Raw genomic sequence first — 20,508 nt, 5'->3', positions numbered from 1 at the left:
TAGATATGGTACTGTCTACGATTAATACTCCTGTAGGAATAACAGGCTTGAATCATCTGAAAATACTTTCTCTCAACGTCAAAGGCCTTAACCAGCCCGTTAAACGCCAGAAAGTGCTGGATTATGCAAGGAGGCAAAGAGGCGATATTGTCCTGCTGCAAGAATCTAAACTTGACACTCAGCAGTTTCACAGTCTCAGGAATAAATATTTTGTTGAGGTAGCGGGTTCAAGTGCGATAGGGAAGAAAAATGGGGTCCTGACACTGATTGCAAAAAAAGCTAATGTTGATCTACTTTCCTCCACTACTGACACTAAGGGACGGTGGGTGATGACCAAGTTGTTTAAAGACGATACTGAATTCTACGTCACGAATGTATATGCTCCTAATACATGTGATCTGACGTTCTGGGCCGACCTAACCAAGCAATTAGAAACTATCCCCGACTCAGCCATACACATCCTTGCAGGGGACTTCAATCTCCCATTTGATCCCATTTTAGATAGAGACTCCAGATGCTCCTTCCGGGGTAATAGATCTCATAAGGCCTTCACTAACCTGTGTTCCCGTTTCCAGCTTGTAGATACATGGAGGTTGCAGAACCCCGATGGGAGGGATTACACCTTTTATTCTCCTCCACATGATTCATTCTCTAGGATTGATTATTTATTTATCACTAAAAATGGAATTCCCAGAATAGAAGAATCTTCCATAGAACCCAGGGTTTTATCTGACCACTCATGCATCTCCCTGTCCATATCCAACGTCAAATCGTCCACCAGACAATCAATATGGAGATTTAATGAGGAGGTCCTTGAAAAGGAGCAACATAGAGTAATGTTAGAGACCGCAATTAAAGAATATTTACAGCACAATATTAGGGGGGACACTACGGACCTGACCCGTTGGGAGGCATTGAAGAGCACGATACGAGGAGTCGTAATTAAAATAAAATCGGCTATAAACAAAAACCACAACAAGGCGCTGGAGACGCTGGAGGTTGAAATTGCGGGGTTAGAGAAGAAGCACTTGTTGGATAGGAAGGAAGAAACTATGAATAAACTGGCCAACAAAAAGTACGAGTATAACAAAATAGTGAGTGAGAGAGCAGGGATTTGGCTCAATAGGAGGAAACAATTCAAATTATGTGAATCTAATAAGGCGGGGAAGAGCCTAGCCGCATACCTTAAATTCAAAATACAGAAAACTATGATAAATTCCATCAAAGATCAGGGAGGGACTACGCATTCAGATCCGGTCAAGGTGGCGGAGGTTTTTAAAAATTTCTATGAACAGCTTTACGCCAAAAATACAGAAGTTGTTGAGCCAAACATTGCTGGCTATCTGGGGGAGTGTGATCTTCCATCCCTTTCTAATATGGAGCGCGACGAGCTTAACGCCCCCATCACGCTTCAAGAAGTTGAGTCAGGCATTAAATCATTAAAATGCGGTAAGGCACCCGGGCCGGATGGGTTCACAGCCAGATTTTATAAGAGTTTCTCCTCTCTCATCTCACAACCGCTACTGAACCTATTTCAAGAAATTAGCTCTGTAGGTGAAGTGAAGGGCACGCTATCTGAGGCCATCATTGCGGTACTTCCAAAGGAGGGGAAGGATCCAACTCTCCCAAAGAATTACAGGCCTATATCGCTTATAAATCTAGACTGCAAACTCCTAGCCACGATTTTAGCTAATCGACTTCAGTTGGTCCTGCCCAAACTGATACACGCTTCTCAAGCGGGCTTTTTGAAACACAGATTGTCAAGTGACAACACAAGAATACTAGCTCATGTGCTCGAAAAAGCAAAACTGTTATCTACTCCCACTGTCGCAATTACACTGGACGCCGAAAAGGCCTTCGATAGAGTCGATTGGACCTATCTGAATGCGGTCTTAAATAAATTCGACTTGGGCAATTCCTTCACGAAGATGGTGATGTCGCTATATTCCTGTCCCACTGCTAGAGTTAGGGCTGGAGGTTCACTCTCCTCTGCGTTTCAGTTGCACCAAGGCACTAGACAGGGATGTCCGCTCTCACCGTCACTGTTCCTTTTGGCCATTGAACCATTTCTGCACCACTTGAGAACTAATGAGAATATCGCTGGAATTCCATTTGGTGATTGTGTTATAAAACTGACCGCCTATGCGGATGATGTCCTAATTGTATCAGAAAGGGCGGAGGAGGCTATATCGGCCCTTATGACTACCATCGACGACTTTTCCAGGGTGTCAGGATACAAGTTGAATAAAGATAAAACTGAGGTTAAAATGTTGAACAACTTGGGAAACAGGGAAGTTATGGGGACTTCTGGCCTGACGTGGCAGCCAGGTTGCTTTAAATACTTAGGACTGGAATTTGACAAAGACCTAATCACGACACTGGGGGTTAATGAGGACCTAGTCTTGAAAAAAATAACTAAATTGCTGGAGGGATGGTCGCCGAAATTCCTTTCGTGGTGGGGTAGGGCGGAAACTCTGAAGATGATGGTGACTCCTCTGGTGAACTATCTGGCTAGTATGCTCCCGATGGTATTTTCGGAAGCCTTCTTAACAAAGGTAGGGAGGCTGTTTGGTGAGTTCCTGTGGCAGGGGAAGAAGCCTAGGATATCAATGAAAAAACTTCAGTTATCAAAGGGCAAAGGAGGCCTGGGTCTCCCTAGCTTCAGGGATTATCAGACGGCATTTCTCTGCAAACAAGGGGCACAGTGGTTTACTGAGGGGGCGGAGTATACTCCGCTGTGGATCGGTATCGAAAAATCCCTAATTAGGGACGCTCCTCTAGTGGCACTGCTCACAATGGACCTTTCTCACCTGCCTCATTCCAGATACATTCTACTCAACACCAGAAGAGCAATGTTGAGGCTTGATCAGACTCATAAAGTGGGGTTGCTTTGGAGGAAGTCTACCTTGATTTCCTTATGGTATAACCCATCCCTTAAGATGGGAGGGAAACCCATGCTGTGGGAGAGCTGGTCCAGAAATGGAATTAACCTAGTGCGGGATTTATTTGAGGGGGGATACCCGTTGCCTTTTTCTTCGCTTCAGACAACTCATAATCTGTCACCAATGGACTTCTATGATTTCTTGAAACTCAAGGTTGTTTTGTCTCCTCGCTCCCTCAGCGCGGCAGACCCTTGGCTTAAGACCCAGGTTCCACGATTTCTGAAATCAGGTCATTTTGTGTCCAAAATTTACAAGTTACTCTTACCTGAACCGAACAGGGCACATAAGAAAAATGAAGCTAAGTGGGAATCTGAGACAAACTCTACTGGTTTAGTATTTGACTGGGGCATGATACATACCACTGCCTTAACGAATAAGATCTCACCGATTTTAGCCCAAACCAAGTACATGCTCATTAATAGGACATACTGGACGCCAGAAAAACTCCATAAACTTAAGTTGAGGGACAGTCCACTTTGCTGGAACTGTGACGCGGAGGTGGGAGACTTAACCCATATGTTATTTGGTTGCTCCGCGCTGGGTCCGTTCTGGAGGAAAGTGTTTGACTGTATAGATCATATACTTAATTTCAGGTCTAAAAGAGAGTTTGTCTACGTGCTCCTGGGAGTGTTGGATCAGGATTTACACAATGACAATGATCGTCAGTTGTTAGATGTTCTGCTCACTTTAGCCTGCAAGGTGGTGTTGTGTAAGTGGAAGAGCGCATCTGAGGTATCATTCAGGGTTTGGCAGGAATGGCTCTCGTTTTTAAGAGGTGCGGATAATCCGGCTCTGCACTCCTCCCCGTGGCGTGCTCCCCACAAGAGGCTATGGAAGGCCCTAGACAGATCGGCATTTTCATTTGACCCACCCTGAAGGGAGGATAGGGATAGAGAAGATAGGGCTGCACACATAGGTATAGGGCAATGGCTATCAGGGCACCCTACCGCACTAGCGCGAAGGGACAATGATGCGCTGTCAGTGGTACCATGACATATTTCAGTCTTTTAGTCTTTCAGTCCTTTTATTTTTACTTAACAGCGCATGGTATCGCTAGTCCAGGAGTTAGTCGATGCTCTCGGATGTGAGGTCCTTTCGTTCTGTTCAGTTCTAATGATCTCATTGTACCGATTGTGATGACTCTGTACTCATATGTATCTGGAATGGAGGTGTACCACCTACAGAATCACCAAGCTCAGGACTAGCGCCTTGTTATGTAACGAGATTTCATGTGTCATTTATTGTATGTCTTGTCTTTTCCATGCTTTTTGTTTTTTCAATAAAAAAAAAAAAATGATTTGAAATAAAAAAAAGAAAATGATTTAGCAACTTAAAAAAAAAAAAAAAAAAAAAAAAAAATAAAACTCCTGCTTTGGTAACGGTTTCGCCTCCACTTGATTCTCAAAAACATAAATCATCTCTTACCCTCCCCCAGGGGATTCTGAAGCACCCGCACAGCTGCCCTAGTGAACCCAAGAAACTCACCCATTTGCTCACTTATATGTGTAAATTGCATTTTTCATACAATAGTGAAATGGTGGGATGATCCCGCGTAAAACTGCCTGCATTACTTGGCCTCAGGAGGCGCACTATTGCCATTTTGTACCTCCAGTCGTTCCTAACCCTATTAACTATTGCAGTATTTATCTGCACTCTCTGTACTTACCTAGCGATGTGGTTAGGTCGATGTAATGGATGCAATATTATTGTCACGCGATATTCATCATGAACTATAGTAGTGGCTTACTTGCTGAAATACTGACACAAAATGCACCACATTCTGCCACATCATTTGCAGTTCTGCTGTATCAAGGAGTCAATCCGGACAAAAGTTGGTCCTGCATTGCCACATAATTCCTGTGGTCCTGTTTATTGAAAATTATTAGAAGTTGTTAATCTGGTCTGTCTTCAGTGGAAATGCTTACTCCCGCCCTCATTGGGCCCATGAGACTTAATCACCTTCTCCATTAGATAGCAGTTCCATCCAGTTCAATCCAATTCAACCCTTTTGATGAGTGTACGGCAGAAAGGAGCCCTATGATATTTGTAAGCGACCAGTATCAGGATAAGAGCACCGCTCTGGCCACTAATGCACGACACCAAAACACTCCCCAAATAAGACCACTTAACAATACCGGGTCCTTCCAACAAGTACCATCCGCTAGTGTGCTACAGTCGGGCCGGCGCTAGGCACGGGCAGCGAGGGCATCTGCCCAGGGCCTCGCACTCAGCTCTCCAGCATGGGGCCCCGCCCCACTGCAACACCCTCCCCTCCCCTTGTACCGCTGACGATCCAATTGAAAGATCTCTTTGCAATTGGGCCCATGGGAGAGAGCCCCCTCCCTGGGCCTCTCGGGGATGGTGTGGAGAGACGGAGGGGGGGGGGGGAGGAGTCACTTCCTCTTGCCCCAGTTGCAAGGATACACACTTAGCAGGTTTGTCCTGCAATTCGGCCTCCTGTCTGGTTGTCCATTCAGAGACCCTGCAGGACGCGCATTGTCGGTACTTTAGCGCCTCCGTAGCTTTAACTCTCCGCCCACAAGCATTTCTCACACCTTCCTTCAGCTCGATATGAGGTGTAAAAGGGATGCTTGTAGGTGGCTGAGAGGAGGAGCTGCGGCCCAGGAGCAGTCTGCACAAAGCAGCTTTGGGAGCCCTGAATGTCTCCTTATAGAACCGGCCCCGGCTACAGTACCTGATAAGGGCTATTTCCTTTACATACATTTTCTTACAGGGTTACATGACTTCTTTTTTCATCATCCAGCACGTGGGCAAGGTGATGTCACTGCATTTTTCTCATATGTATACGTGTTTACTCCTGGCCTAGAAATACAGGAGTAAGGGGCACTTGAAACAGCGCCCAGCCTACTGAGAAAAGAATCGTTGCGCTCGAGACCCATGCTGGGAGAGCTCCCTTCCAGAAGTGCACTCGCTGCCAGGGCGAGCTCTGTCTCAGTGAAGGGCTATGGTTCAAAAGAGAAAGTTTAAACAACAAACACATTGGTCCATTTGCCTTAAATCTGTCTCTGACCATATGTCTGGGGCCCTCTGTGGCACGCAGTCACCTTGTATAAAAAGCACTGGCAAAGCCAATAAGTCTTGCTTTTAGGACCTATTTGGCTTTGGCAATGGTTTTGAGCGATGCTGTACAGCACCCGCAATACTGTGCAGCAGCGTTTTTTACAAATATACCTACGACCTGGCCTTCTGCATCCATTTGTAGGAGCAGACACCTACAAAATGACGTGGGTGTGTTTTTTTTTTATTTCTTTTTATTTACCAATCCGAATTAGATCTGTGAATAAAAAGAAAAACGTGTTTTTTTTTTCAATTTAAACGGCGGGCAGAAGCAACACAGGGCTTGGGAGTGGAGCAACACGAAGGCTCGAGTCAGGTGGAGCAACATGGAGGGTTCGAGGAGGGGGGGCAGAGAAAAGTAGATGGGCAAGAGAGAGGGCAATGTGGGCCTGGAAGGAGGGAATATGGGCGAGAGAGAGAGAGCAACGTGGAGCTGGGGGGAGGAGAAGCACACAGGTGAGTAAGCAACACTACATGGAGGAACAAACTAGGGCAAGAGCATCAATGTAAGGGATGGAGAGAAGCGCATGGGCAAGAGAGGGCAACACAGAGCTTGTCGGAAAAGAAGCACACTAGGGAGACAGTTGGAAAACACAGGCGTTCTTGTAGTGTGTTTAAGAAAAAAGTAGTTCCCTAAATGTGAGCAGTAGAAGGGCACATGTAAATTGACAATACTCCAGGGGAGGGACTGACAAACGATGGACAAGGCAAGCCATTGAATAACAAGCAGGCAAATGGAAATGACCGTAAAGCCAACCAATGGTAAGCAATGGGAGGGTTGCAATCCTCTGTTCTTGGTAAACCCACAATACGTCTTTCACAACTAGACAGATGTGCTATATGATAAGCTTGACCTAAAAAGGAATAAACGGTTCACTTGACACACACTCACCTGGTGAACCAGGCAATTCCATGTATCAGGGGGTCTTCATTCACTTGGCTCCAGCAATTTCGGATCATCTGCTTCTCAGTGCCAGATAAAGTGCCCCCCTCCATTGTCCTTTCTCGCAGGAAGACAGACTAGTGCCAGCTGTGCAATGAGGGACAAGACAGGGTCCAGAGTACAATGAGATTAGTGAATAGGACTGTGATTACAGTGACAGATGAGAAATCAGTCTGGAATACAGAGACGGCTGAGAATAGAGCAGAGATTACAGTGACAGGTGAGAATAGAGCAGAGATTACAGTGACAGATGAAAAATGAGTCTAGATTACAGTGACAGTTGAGAATAGAGCGGACATTAGAGACCGAGAGAAATTAGTCTAGATTACAGTGACAGCTGAGAAAAGAGTAGAGATTACAGTGACGGATATGAAATGAGTCTGAATAGAGCTAAAATTACAGTGACGTGAGAAATTGGTCCAGATTACTGGGACAGCCGAGAATGGAGCAGAGAGATTAGTAACAGAGTGACATTAATCTAGATTACAGTGGAAACTGAGATTACAGTGACAGATGAGACATGAGTCTGAATAGCTGAGATTAGAGACAAATGAGAAATGAGTCTGAATAGAGCTGAGATTACAGCGACAGATGAGGTATTAGTCTAGATTACAGTTACACCTGAGATTAGAGCAGAGATTACAGTGACTAAGCCAAATGAATCCGAATAGAGCTGAGATTAGTGACAGATTAGAAATGTGTCCAGATTAGTGACCACTGAGAATAGAGCAGATTAGTGACAGAGAGAAATTAGTATAGATTACAGTGAAAACTGAGACTATAGTGACAAATGAGAAATGAGTCTGACTAGAGCAGATATTGGTGACCGAGAAAAATGAATCTGAATAGAGCTGAGATTAGAGGCAGATGAGAAATGAGTCTAGATTACAGTGACAGTTGAGATTACAGTGACAGATGAGAAATGAGTCCATATTACAGTGACACCTGAGAATGGAGCAGAGATTACAGTGACCGAGAGAAATGAATCCAAATAGGGCTGAGATCACAGTGTCAGATAAGAAATTAAAAATTAGTCTACAGTTTTACAGTGACAGTTGAGAATAGAGCAGAGATTACAGTGACCGAGAGAAATGAGTCCGGATTAAAGCGACGACTGAGAATGGTGCAGGGATTGTGAATAAAAGATGAAACAAGAATCCAGATTACAGTGTTGGCGGAGGGTAGGGTTGACATTACAGTGACAGATGAGAAATGAGGACAAATATGGCTGAGATTACAGACACAGATGTGAAATAAATCAAATTAACAGTCGCATTTGAGACTAAAACCGGGATTACAGTGTCAGATGAGAAACAAGTCCAGGTTACAGTAGCCGCTGATGATAGGGTCAAGATTATAGTGACAGATGGAAGTAGGGACTGGATTGCAGTGACGTGGGAATATGACCGAAAATACATTGACAGGTGGGTATTACATCCAGATTACAGTGACCTCTGAGAACAGTATCTAGACATGCAGTGACACTTGAGAATTGAGTACAGATTACAGTGACAGGCGAATATATGGCGGAAATTATAGTGACTGGTGAGAATTGAGTGCAGATTAAAGTGGCAGTTGAGAATAGGGCTGAGATTACAGTGACAAAGGAGAGTAGATACTGAATTATAGTTGCATAAAAATATGAATGAGATTATATTGACAAATGGGAATTGAGTCGATTTAACAGTGGCAGCTAAGAATATAGTTGAGATTATTGTGAGAAATGAGTCCAAATTACAGTGGAATCTGAGAATAGTCCTAAAATTACCGGCAGATGAGTATGAGGTCCGGATTACAGTGACAGTTACAAAAGGCCTGCGGTTACACTGATGGTTACAAACAGGGCTAGATGACGGTAACATCTGAAGATCGAGTCTAAGTGACAGTGGCGAGTGAAAACAGGGTCTGGATTACAAAAACAGCCAGGTCCGGGTGAGCAGGGACTGCTGACAATAGGACACAGGTGTACAATGGCTGGCGAAAATAGGTTTCATATCCCACTGGCATTTGAGGATGTGTTTTTTTTTATTTGTTTGAGGGTCTTTGTAAAGCGGTTCAACTCAACTTGCTGTGGCTTCTGGGCGCGTTCGGCTGGGGCTGCGCACGAGAATAGCGCCGAGGTGAGTGCTGAGCGGAGCCGAGCTGCAGAGATGAGCGAGCGAGGGAGGGTGAAATTACAGGGGCTGGCGAGAATAGGCCGCAGGTTATGCTGCAGAGGAGAAACCCAGGGGGTAGATGTGTTTGGCGACACTTGAGAAGTAAGACCAGGTATGTGATGGCAATGAAGGGGGGCAGTGTGCGCGGTGACCAGTGAAACGAGGGGCTCCATGTAGAACGAGAGTTGGGAGGATGTTCTTGATGCGCAGACACTCACGGGGAGAGGATCCAGATGTGCAGTGCCTGGCGAGATGTTCTAGCTGTGAAGGTGCAGATGCGCCGTCACAGCTGAAAAGGTCCAGGTGGGGAGTCGCATGAGAGGAGGGGTGCCAGGCAGGTAAGAAGATATCTCTGATGAGCAGTGATAGATAAGTACAGGGTCCAGATGTGCACTGGCAGGTGATGAAATGGTCCAGATGTGAAGGCGGGTGCAGGAAGGGCCAGGGATGCAGGAGCTCCGGACAGGTGTGAAGAGTGTTCCGTTGAGCTATGTGGCACGTAAAGAAAGGGTCCAGATGTGCAGCGACAGGGATAAGGTGGTCCAGAAGTAAAGTCACAGATAGTATTAATGTCCAGATTTGAAGTCGGGGGCGAGGAGAAGGGCCGTATGCGCAATCACAGATAGAAAGAGGTTGTGCAGCTACCGGGGAGAAGGGGGCTCAGGCAGGTGAGCAGAGGGTCCAGATGTGAAGTTACAGACAAGGATGGTCCGGATGCACGGGAGAAAAAAGGGCCAGGTGTGCAGTTACAAGTGAGAAGGTATCCCCGGACGAGAGTCCAGAATAGAAGACGTCTTGGGCAGGTACGAAGGACCAGATAGACCACGTGAACAGAGGGCCCAGACGTACAGCGACAGCTGAGAATGGGGTCAAAATGTTAAACGGCTGGTGAGAAGGAGCCCGCCTGTGCTCTAAACCCCCAACCCCGCGATTCCAGCTGTTCCTATTCTCCGTGAGTTCGGGTTGAGGAAGGTTCCGAGCTCCGCTCCCAGAGAAGGGCACTCCCGGTCCAAGGATGAGCGCTCGGTGCACGATGCCACCACCCGCCCACCCCCCGCAGCATCAGCACCGCCGAGGGCTTGACAAGTCCAGGCCGAGTCTGCTCAGGTGGTCCAAGAGGAAGAATCCAGTGACCCCCATGGGTAAAAGACCGTCAGAAGCCTTACCTCTCCGAGCGCTCAGCTGCACCTGTCTCGAGTCTGTCTCTCCTCAACCTGTATCTCCTGGGCAGAGGGTGCTGCAGCCCCTGACACCTGCCTCCCACAGGTGTGCCGGGCCCCAGGTACGGCCACCCCACCACCACTGCCTACAACAGGTCCGAAGGGCTCGGTGTCCTGCCGGGAGATGGCACCTGCCCGTCATAGGCACCTTTCATCTCCCACTCCACTCTCTTAACTCCCGTCCCCGTCTCGTCCCGCCCACCCTCCCCGTCTATTCGAATTCATAACACACTAAGATCAGAGCAGAGGCACGGGCGGCTGACACCAGAGCCCTGTGAGGAAGCGCACGTCCTCGGCGCCCTGCGGGCCCTATAGGAGCCGGCGCAGGCAGTGTTTTTATTTTACTTAAGTGGAGACGAGGTAGATTTTGGGGACCGACACTCACCCAACGTCGTCGTCTTCCTCTCTTCGACTTCCCTCGTTATCCCTCCATTTGCCTGTCCCTGTCACCCTCTCTCCTCGTCCGCCCGGGGTCCACGCTCTCCGACCCGGGCTGACCACTCCAGACTACACGGGGACTGAAGGGGAGCTGGCGCCCAGCCTCTGCGGAGACGCTGCCTCTTCTTCCAGCAGCGGCTCTTAAAGTGGTAGCGTACACTTTCCCTGCTCCCCTGTACTACAGGCAGAATGTTGTTCTGTCAGAAACAATGGCCCAGATTTACTAAAAATGTGCTTTTGGTTTGTATCACTTCAGTCGCAGCCCCCACGGAAAATCCAGTTGGGCATTCACCAAGCCTCGCAAAATCGCTGTGTATCGCTTTGCCTGGTTTAGGAAGTACAGCGTAATGAATTGTATTGTAAATCTATAGCGCTTACTACCCCCAGGCAAGGAGTCAAAACGCTTTTCAGCAAGTAGCACTCTACTCCGGAACCACAGAAGTATTAGTGGTGGGCAGGGCTTTAAGTGGGCCGGGTCCTGCCGGTGCGAGTGGCAGTTCTAAAAAGCAAGCGGCGAGACGGGTCCCTATCGCGCGCTCTCTATTTTTACCCTCACCCTCAGGATGAAAACAAAACTCCTAACGCAGTAGCCGCATCACCCCTCACAGCCTTTGAGGTAACTTCAAAGAGACTCCGTATAGTTCTTTCATAAACTCATCATTCCAGGGGGAAGCCTTTTCGATATCCTATACAACTAAGCCATAGTTGTTGCTTAGTTATCTTATGCAACTAACGACCATTGACGAAGCCAATAGTACTGGCTTGTTGTAGGTGTAATGTTACTTGTCGTATTACATATCTGTAATCAATGACAGAAGCAGCCAATTTCCAGTCCGGTGGCATGCTATGCTAAGCACAGATTTTTACGTTATGTGATTTTAGCCACGTCCTAATTAAATCGGCCACGCCCCTTTAACAGCCCCCCACCCCCAGTTTTTTCATCCCACTTAAAGCCCTGGTGGTGGTTTAGTATAGTGACATTTAAGTTAATTTGAGTGGAGGAAATGTGGGTCTGATAGTTGCATTGAAAAAGATAACTGGGATAGAAGAGGAAAGAGTCTAGAAAGTGTTTATTGGGAGATAATAGATGTAAGATGAGGTTTGGGATGAATATAAGGAGAGATGGCGGAGGGAAGAATCTCTAGAAATGTTTTTTTTTCCCCTGGAGTTTTATGTAGCACGAACTTGACCCAAAGGTTTCCGGTATGAGTGTACATGAGCAGCAGTTGCGTTAAACAAGGACACATTCCCTTTTTTTTAAATTTTTTTTTTTTAGGCACGGGGAGATTAAGTGATTTGCCCAGAATCACAGGATGTTGAGCGGAGACTCGAACCTGGTCCCCCAGCATCGAGGTCGGCCTCTCTAGCCACATTCTTTGGTGGATCATAGTAGTAAAATTAGTTTTGGGATGAGTCAAACGAGGGATAGGTGAGGGAAGAATTTAGAAGGGTTGTTTGGGAGATTATAGTATTAAGATAAGGTTTTGGGGTGATCCAAGGATAACTAGAGGAGGGAAGAGTCTAGAAATGGGTATTTTGGAGATCATGGTAGTAGAATGAGGTTTGGGAAGAGTCAGAATGGAGGTAGAGGATATATTGAGAGAAGTATAGGGTGAAATAAAGGTTAGTGCATTGGAGAGAGTCTGTTATTAATTATTGTTTTACTTTAGGAATAAAGTAATAAATATATAGATACACAAGTACATATTTATATCAAGAAATACACATCTAGATAAATATAATTGAATTAAATGTTTATAAACACAGGGATATGCTGTACATTTGTGTTTGGGAATGGTGGCTATGTTGGTATGTGACCCCGCTGCACCCTTCTGCAGTAGTGGGCCCATTCTCGACCTAGGTTCTGTGGGTTTATCCTTGACCTGGCGTTCCCACCTTAGGAGGCATTGCTGCATGTGGGGGAAGTTCCAATTTGGTTTTCCTCCTTCATGTCTGAGCAATCCTCTGCTACCACAATGTCCACGGCTTAAATGATTCTTCCCTAGGCCAAGGCCGGTCCCATTGCTCCCTCTCCTCAGTCCAGTCCACTAACAGGTTGCAGAATGGGTACACAAAACTCTTGCCTTCCTCGTTTGCTATTCTTTCCCTGGGAGTAGGTCTCTCTTTGCCGTGCACCCATGTGGAGCAGCGCAGGTCTTTGTCGCTGCCCTCCTTGTTTGCCCGTAAACATGCCATCCTGCTCTTCCTGCGACGCGGGTGTGTGAGCACCAGATTGCCTTGATCTCTAATTGCTTGGTCAGCCCTTCTCCTCTGATGAGCGGACGGTGGGACTGAGTCCTGCTAGAAGCCTTTCATCTACCACCATCTTGTCCCAGCGCTGCCCTCTATCCCCATCTCTGCTTCCCTTGTGCGGGGAGTGTGACATCCTGTGCTCTTGGTCTAATTTCCAGTTGCGTGCCCTTTCTCTCCCGAGCAGAGGCTCACGCCTCTTTTCCTCACACCGTCTGTCCTGTCTCTTTTGCACTAAACCATGCGCTGCTTTTGTCCACCTGGCTTTGCTTTCGAGCTCACCCTCCGCTACCTGGGCAAATCCTGTAGCCCCACCCTCGTCCTCAGTTCCCGGGGGACTGGGGCTCCCTTCCTCGTCTGAGTTCACTGGATCACTGTCGAGGAACGCCACAAACATCCCTGACACATGCTTTTGCTCTATATAACAAGGCGAGGGAGTGAAGAGGTAGTGTCGTACGCGGACACTAGGGCGGATACGTCCTCCTCTAGTATTAAGTAATCAAATTAAAAGGATCCACCACATAGATACGACAGTGTTCAAGGGAGATGTTTCTGGGAAATGTGTTGCTCATCCAGATGAGGAGGCACACAGTGTTTGCAGTGTTAGCAAGTGTTAGCTGAGTTATCCTAAAGTTGCTCAGTAAGAATAAAGTCAAATACATTTCACAAGGGTCCAGTCATTTTCAACTGAACCTGTAAAGGGTGATTTAGTTGTAGTATTGGTAGAGGTGTAGGCTGAGGCATTTGTCTCGTGAAACCTTAATAAAGGTCCATAATGACATGTAGGAGACAATTGGGTATAACCTATATCCGTTTTCGAAGAGCGAAAAATAAAAATGTAACGCGTTACTCAGCATCGTGTTGGCATTACTGGCAGGAGCATGGACCTTGAGACAAACTCAGATTTACAAAGACTTGGAAACCTTGGTTTGCGCCAAAATGGTGCACCTACCAGACAGAGGCGAAACAAGGAGAGATATCCTCTTTCCTCCTTTTTACTTCCTCTTTTTTACTTCCTCTTTCCATGTGTGCTACTTTCTGCAGCACATGTATAAAATGGAATATGCCTCTAAGAATTGTTTTTGTGCAGGTAGGGATAACTTCTTGCACAAAAAGAACTTGCCTGTAATGCAGGCAGCCTTGCACCTTGGCGCAAGAGTGCCCGCGTTAGCCTAGGCAGCCACAAGTGTGCCAACGCATGGAGGGAGGTGAACAGCGCCATATCTTAGTAAGTATGGCGCTGTTCAGCTCTCTCGTTTTGTGCAACGTAGCACAGCAACTTACCTTGGGTCGTTCTGTGAAATATTAGTAAATATGCTCGGATATGTTTATTGAAGCAAAGCATTGGCAAAGACAATAGGTCTAGCATTTGCACAATGCATGCGCACAGTGACAGAAAAAATACCAACATACTTCTAAATCATACTTGCACGCATGTAGAGGGACACGCTCCGTGCTAAAAGATATATAGGTATCAGTACAAACACATTAACAGATATCTAGGCATCCATGCTTTAAGACCAAGATGGGTGCAAGGAGCCACACACAGGGCAAAATGCATATAAGCGCGTATGCATACAGGTAAATGTACCGGTTCTGATGCAAATATACAAACTCGTATACAGTCACAAATGCACCCAGGCTAACAGATATGTCATTCATGTAAACAGACTTAATAGCCAAAAAGGCACACGTGAATATACAGGAACAGACTTAAACTTGCCCTTGTCAAAGACGTGCAAGCTCACACAGAGACAATCAGATTTACATGACCCCATGCACTCAGAGCAGCAGACATAAATTCACATACAACATACATCAGGCAACCACTTGCACAGATACTAATCGACACCCATAGAGCACTCATGCAGTCACTGCCATAGTATCAGCTGGTACACACCCAGAACAAAATTCCCAATTTATATAAATACAAAAGTTGTGTATAGTAGCAGTTCTAGGTAGAAGCCATTAGTTTGAACATTGCACTGAACCGAGTTGAAACATTGACTTGTTATGATCATTTTCCCATATCACTCTCACCCTACTACCTTTAAAGGGATGTGTAGTTATCCATGCGGATCTGTGCCTATCTCTCTATTGGAGAGGATATTTTACTACGCTTGGGAGTGGGAAAATCGCAGTTGTTTTTTAGATGCAGAACAAAGAATACAACAAAACATTATGAATTAATGGTAGCAGTAAATATAAGATGCACTTCTTGATATTATGGTAATATAGAAAATGTTTCAATGGGTGAAAAACGAATATCATAAGCCATATGGCCTGGTACTTGCCTAAAGTCCCCCTCCTCTTCACCTGCAACCATTAGGGTGGGCAGTCTCCTAGCATCCATAGCCCCCCCCCCCCTTTTTTTACCCTCAAAGCAAACCATTCAAGCACGACACTGCTTTGGATTTGGGGTAGTAAACCGTGGCCGGATTTTATTACATAATATAAACAAACATTAAAAATTGTATTGTTTTCATTGTGCACACAATATGCAGAAAGTCCAATACATTGATAGGCACAAGCTGTCAATTGGCTAACCTTAACATGTTTCTAATACATATCGGTTCCTATCATAAGCTAAGCAATGAAGATATTCTCTTTATGCGTATCCCTGTTTAGTGCCTACGGCAAGGTCAAATGACTGGTGGCCCTAGGTCAAGTTCAAGCTAGGTCCCAACCTCTAACTGGAGTGACCTTGCGCAGGTAGACCAGCTTACCGGATGGATACCTCCACCGGCCCCCCCATACAACCTTAAAGATTCAACTCCATAAAAGGGGGCCGCTGCATTTATGCGTCCTTGCGCCCTTGAGCGCATGCGCGTGCAGGGACTGGCCAACCAGCCTACTGGAAGCGTGACCTCCCTACCCCGCACCCTACAAGCCTACCGGCTGTAACTGCCCCTGGAGTTCCATGAGAGACCCTCTGTCTCCCCCTCGGGCGTTCCCATTTTTGACCATGGTTATGCCCGTTAAGGACTGTAAACTATGCTCACCAATCATGACCTTACCGCCACAGGCCAGTATAGTTGACCGACTATCTGGCCTCCCCCTTCCTCCTCCTAGAAATGTCATGTTGCGCTCCCTGCTCTTTTGAACCGTACCCATAGGTTTTTCAGAACTACGTCCCTACCCAGTCTAGAGCGGCGTATGTATCCGATCATGCCAAAGGCAAAAGCATTCCTAGGTGTCCCCCGTAGGATATTAGACCTTCTCCTTGCTTCTGACGCCAGGCCCCCAGTGAGCCTTAACTAATGCACCCTCTGTGCCAACTTGCTTTGCGCGGTAATTGTCCTCCTCGTCACTGGCAGGAGGAATTGCTCAAATTTACGTGGTATAAAAAACCTGACCCAAACACTGTTCCGGGTGCTGTATAGCGCACGTAACCCCAAACGCTTCTAGGAAACAGGTTGCCTTGCGCAAAATCGCAGCAAGGTCTGTAGATACTTGTAGGTAGCCTGACACGGGTGGAGATCTCATCTCGCCCCCTCTCTACGGTGGCTGATGCTCCCAGAACCAACATGGTTCAAGGCTTGTTCAGGGTGCCTCTATCAAATACTAGGGACAGGCATCCTGCCTGGTTCTTGGCTGTGCAGGCGACCTTAAGGGACTTCGGTACCCGCTGTGCACCCGTCCCCTTAAACCTGGGCTGAACTAAGAGGAGATTAACATACCATCTGGGAGCCAATAAATGGCCTCAAATGGATAGAAGCACGATGCGCCCTATAAACATGTTGCATTTTCTTAGAATGTTAAGCGACGCCGGGATTCAAAACCCAGCTCTGCAGTACTATAGTCGGCAGCATTGACCATTAGGCTACAACCTCACTTCCAGACATGTGACTCATTGCTCATGTAACCGCACCCATACCAACCGGGTTGGTGCCATATCGGAATAGGCGGCTGATCCATGAAATCGAAAAAAAAAATGTGAAAGACTACATAGGGAGTGCCCCACAGACCCTAATATCTTCCATAAGAATAGCCAAGGAATGTGCAAACAAAACACGGCTGGCCACTAGGTTCTGGGATAGGCTCTGAACAAACCTCTCCCCCTACTAACGATCTGCTTGCGTCCTTGACCCTTCAGCGGGAAAAATTCCCCTACTACGGAGCATCTCCACGCCGCGCAGTACCCGCTAAGATGGCACCTGCGTGTACAAGCGCCGTAAGATGTTGCTTATTAGCCGAATGCTATTGCAAAACCGAGGGTGTTGAGGTGTTGCATCAGTCCGTTATGCCTGGTTTTGGCCAAGCTGGCAAGACCTATGCACTTGGAACGCAGCAGACTGCTAAACTCCCCTGCTGGCGGCAAATTCTGTCTGTCTATAACTATACGCAACCAAGACAGTGCATGGGCCGCCGCATCTTACCCATACATGCTAGCACCTCCAAGCCCTTTTCTTGATTGCTCATGGACGAGGATAGCAACATTACAAAACACACACTAGAACATAGCAGAACACACTGGCAAAACTACAGCACACCAACTCCTCTAATCAATACAACACATCCACAAGACAATACAACACTATAACACAAAAGCACAACACCGCATGAAATATCTTAACACAACAAATCAACAAGAGAACACAACAGCTATAAAGCACAAAACAGTACAAACACAGCACATCAATACCACAGCATAAAAACACAATAACAGTGCAGCACATGTACAACACAGACTAGCACAGAATGCAACAACCCTCCTCAACATAACAAGTAAACAGCTAGGTAACGCAACAACAAAGCAGCACTACATATCGCAACAGAACACATCACAACATACAATTTCAGCAACTCAACCATACAGCAACAGGTCAGTGGAATTCAAAACCACAACACATCAGCTAGACAGCACAGTAACACGAGTATAGCACAACAATACAAACCAACAAAACATACAAAAATATAATAACTAAACCGAAGATCAGCACAGAACACATCACAACATCATGCAAAATATCACCCCATACCAACACTGCAACAACAAACCATGCAATAGTAAAACAATGTGTTTGAGGTTTTTTGGTGTGTTAATGTGTTTTCTGTGATGTAGTATTATATCGTTTTTGTATTGTGCTGTCGTACTTGTATATTATGCCATGTTGTTTTATGATGATGTGATGTGATTTGGTGTTGTAATGAGTTGTCGTTTTTAGTTTCTCGTGTTTTGTTCCTATTGTGTAGTGCTGTATTTTTGTTGTGTTGTGGTTGTTTTGTACATTATAAGCATGCATTCCCCATGATGCTGCCATTATTCAAAATGTTGAGATTCACCATTGATATATTTTCAACATTCGCACACTTTAAGGAATCTGTCAGGGAGTAGCAGACTTCCCTCATCATTGGGGACTGACGTGAAGTCCGTGTAGAATAGGACCATATTTCAGAATTTGTGATTTTTTTTTTTTTCTCCAAAAGGAGACCTTTCACTTCAGCGTCCAGTTCACAGCATCATACCTCTGGCAACCATCAACAAACGTGTGTTCTTCTGCTTTTCCTGACTAAGGGGATCTATAACACATTTTATATATATATATTTCTGTGATAACCCCATGTGGCCCCTTCCTTCTGCTTCGCTGGAGGTTTCTGTGCATATTTCCGTGTCAACCAGAGACGCGTTAAGGGGCTCCGTTCTGCAAAGATGGCTGGAGACTTCACTGGTGTCTGCGTGAGCAGTTTGGTTTTTTGCCGAGGTATCGGATTTCTCCAGCACACCTCCTTAAGCACCGGCAAAGCAAGGGACACTGTCACCCGACAGATTGTGACTTCACAAAGCGGCTGGGATTATTAAAGTCAGCCCATCACTTGACTGAGCTGTGCCACGGAGGTTGGAACGTTTGTGGGGACTCGAGGAGGCCGGAGGAAATTATTTACACAAGAGACAGCGCGCCCTGTTCTGCAGCACACTATTTCCACATGGATTCTATTCATGAAGTTTCCCCTCGTATCATCGGCCCAGAGGAGATGCATGCTGGGAGCTGTAGGACTTACCGTTATGCAGCAGGTGAACGAGCACATGACAGGGGAGGTGTGGCCTTCCAATTAAGAGGACTGCAGATTGATTCAAAACTGAGGCGTGGGGCTGTTTTCAGTGTGGCGGCGGCATCTGAGGAAGACGTTTGTCGAAATGCATTATGCCTTATTCCGCTTTTCCAATTAAAGGCTTCTTTCTGTGATAACCCCATGTGGCCCCTTCCTTCTGCTTCGCTGGAGGTTTCTGTGCATATATATATATATATATATATATATATATATATATATATATATATATATATACGTTGCACCTCCACTTATTTGTGAATTTGTTTATTTATGTTTTTTATTTACTTATTTAGGGTTTTTGCCACTACCAAGGTAACGTCCGAGCACTTTAAGTTTAGGTACAATGATTTGAGGTGGATCTATAAATGTGTAGGGTGATCTCATAACAAATGGCAAGTAGATGATGGAGCCTTGAAAGGGAGACAGAGCTAGTGTTAGTAGGCTAACCCGTCGCCCACAAATTCTTTTGGGCCCTTTGTAAGTGCTAGCCCTCACTTTCTTTGGATAACAGCCCAGTGAAACAAAGGTACAAGGTCTCCCAACTATAGTAATAATATGGAGATTGAGTAAAATTTAAAAAACATGGCATTGCAGTGATTCGTTCCTCATAATCACTGGGTATCGGCCTACTCACAACACTACTGAAAAGTGAGCCTAGCTCTCAGGGTGACCTCCTACTTTTCCTTCTTCTGGTTCTCAATTTGTTGTTTGGGGTTGGCCTTGGGGTGTCAAGAGGCTTAACAGAGGCTGGGAGGCCCTACCCCTATTATTTCATGGTCTCAAAGCCAGAATCCGTGCAAATGATAATTGTCGTATCTGAGAACTGAGACTTAAATTTAAATCTAATTCCCCTCCTTTTAGACTGCTTATATTTTTGGGGAGGAAAGGAAAAAAAATCATCAATCAAACCTTTAGGAAATATCGAGCTATAACTCAGAGAAGCATTAGTCACTCTATTTGCAATGACAAATGTTGATCTTGGAATTGCTAACACAAACTTTGTTACAAAAATAATATGGGTGTTAAGGGAAAGAACGCGCAACCTGCAAAATTACACGATTTTTAACCATACAAACCACAACTTTCTCAATACGGTGCTTTCAACTTGAGGTTAAACACCCCAAGCCCTCAAAAACAATCAATGATTGATTCATGTAATTTCTTTTGTTGAAGCACACGTGAAATAATAATCAATGTCTCTTGTAATAACCACGAAATGGGAAAACATTTTTGGTGTGGGCTTCTCTTCTTCCTTTTATTTTCAAATTGAATCTTCAAAGTTCTTTAATTCACAAACATTCTTCCACTCCCAACGCGTTTTTGTCGATAAGGGATTAACCCATGCGACTTCCTCAGGGCTGGCAGTAATAGACAATATAAATTGGAGTACAGAAACCCCCTTAATCATACTAAATAGCCCACATTAC

The 20,508-nt window shown here is 45.8% G+C and overlaps 1 protein-coding gene and 1 long non-coding RNA gene across 4 annotated transcripts in view; one reads left to right on the top strand and one right to left on the bottom strand.

Moving 5' to 3' along the window:
* The window catches only part of NGB (neuroglobin), a 72,558-nt gene extending 61,695 nt beyond the window's left edge, over positions 1-10,863 (bottom strand). The window contains exons 1-2 of one of the 2 annotated variants that reach the window (XM_085626679.1): positions 10,725-10,863; positions 6,913-7,050 (exon numbers count right to left, since the gene is read on the bottom strand). In XM_085626679.1, the coding sequence (XP_085482805.1) occupies positions 6,913-7,016 (104 nt within the window). In that variant the 5' untranslated portion in view covers positions 7,017-7,050; positions 10,725-10,863. Of the gene's footprint in view, positions 1-6,912; positions 7,051-10,285; positions 10,516-10,724 lie in introns of those variants that run through there. The other variant, XM_085626680.1, reaches the window with a different exon arrangement.
* LOC146799214 (uncharacterized) overlaps positions 1-20,508 on the top strand; it is a 282,894-nt gene that overhangs the window by 23,492 nt on the left and 238,894 nt on the right. The window lies entirely within an intron of this gene.

This window comes from Triturus cristatus, chromosome 9 (assembly GCF_964204655.1).
Source record: "Triturus cristatus chromosome 9, aTriCri1.1, whole genome shotgun sequence".
NCBI classification, from domain to species: Eukaryota; Metazoa; Chordata; class Amphibia; order Caudata; family Salamandridae; genus Triturus; species Triturus cristatus.
Note: the sequence above shows the minus strand (reverse complement) of the source record. Positions and strands in the feature narration are given on the sequence as shown.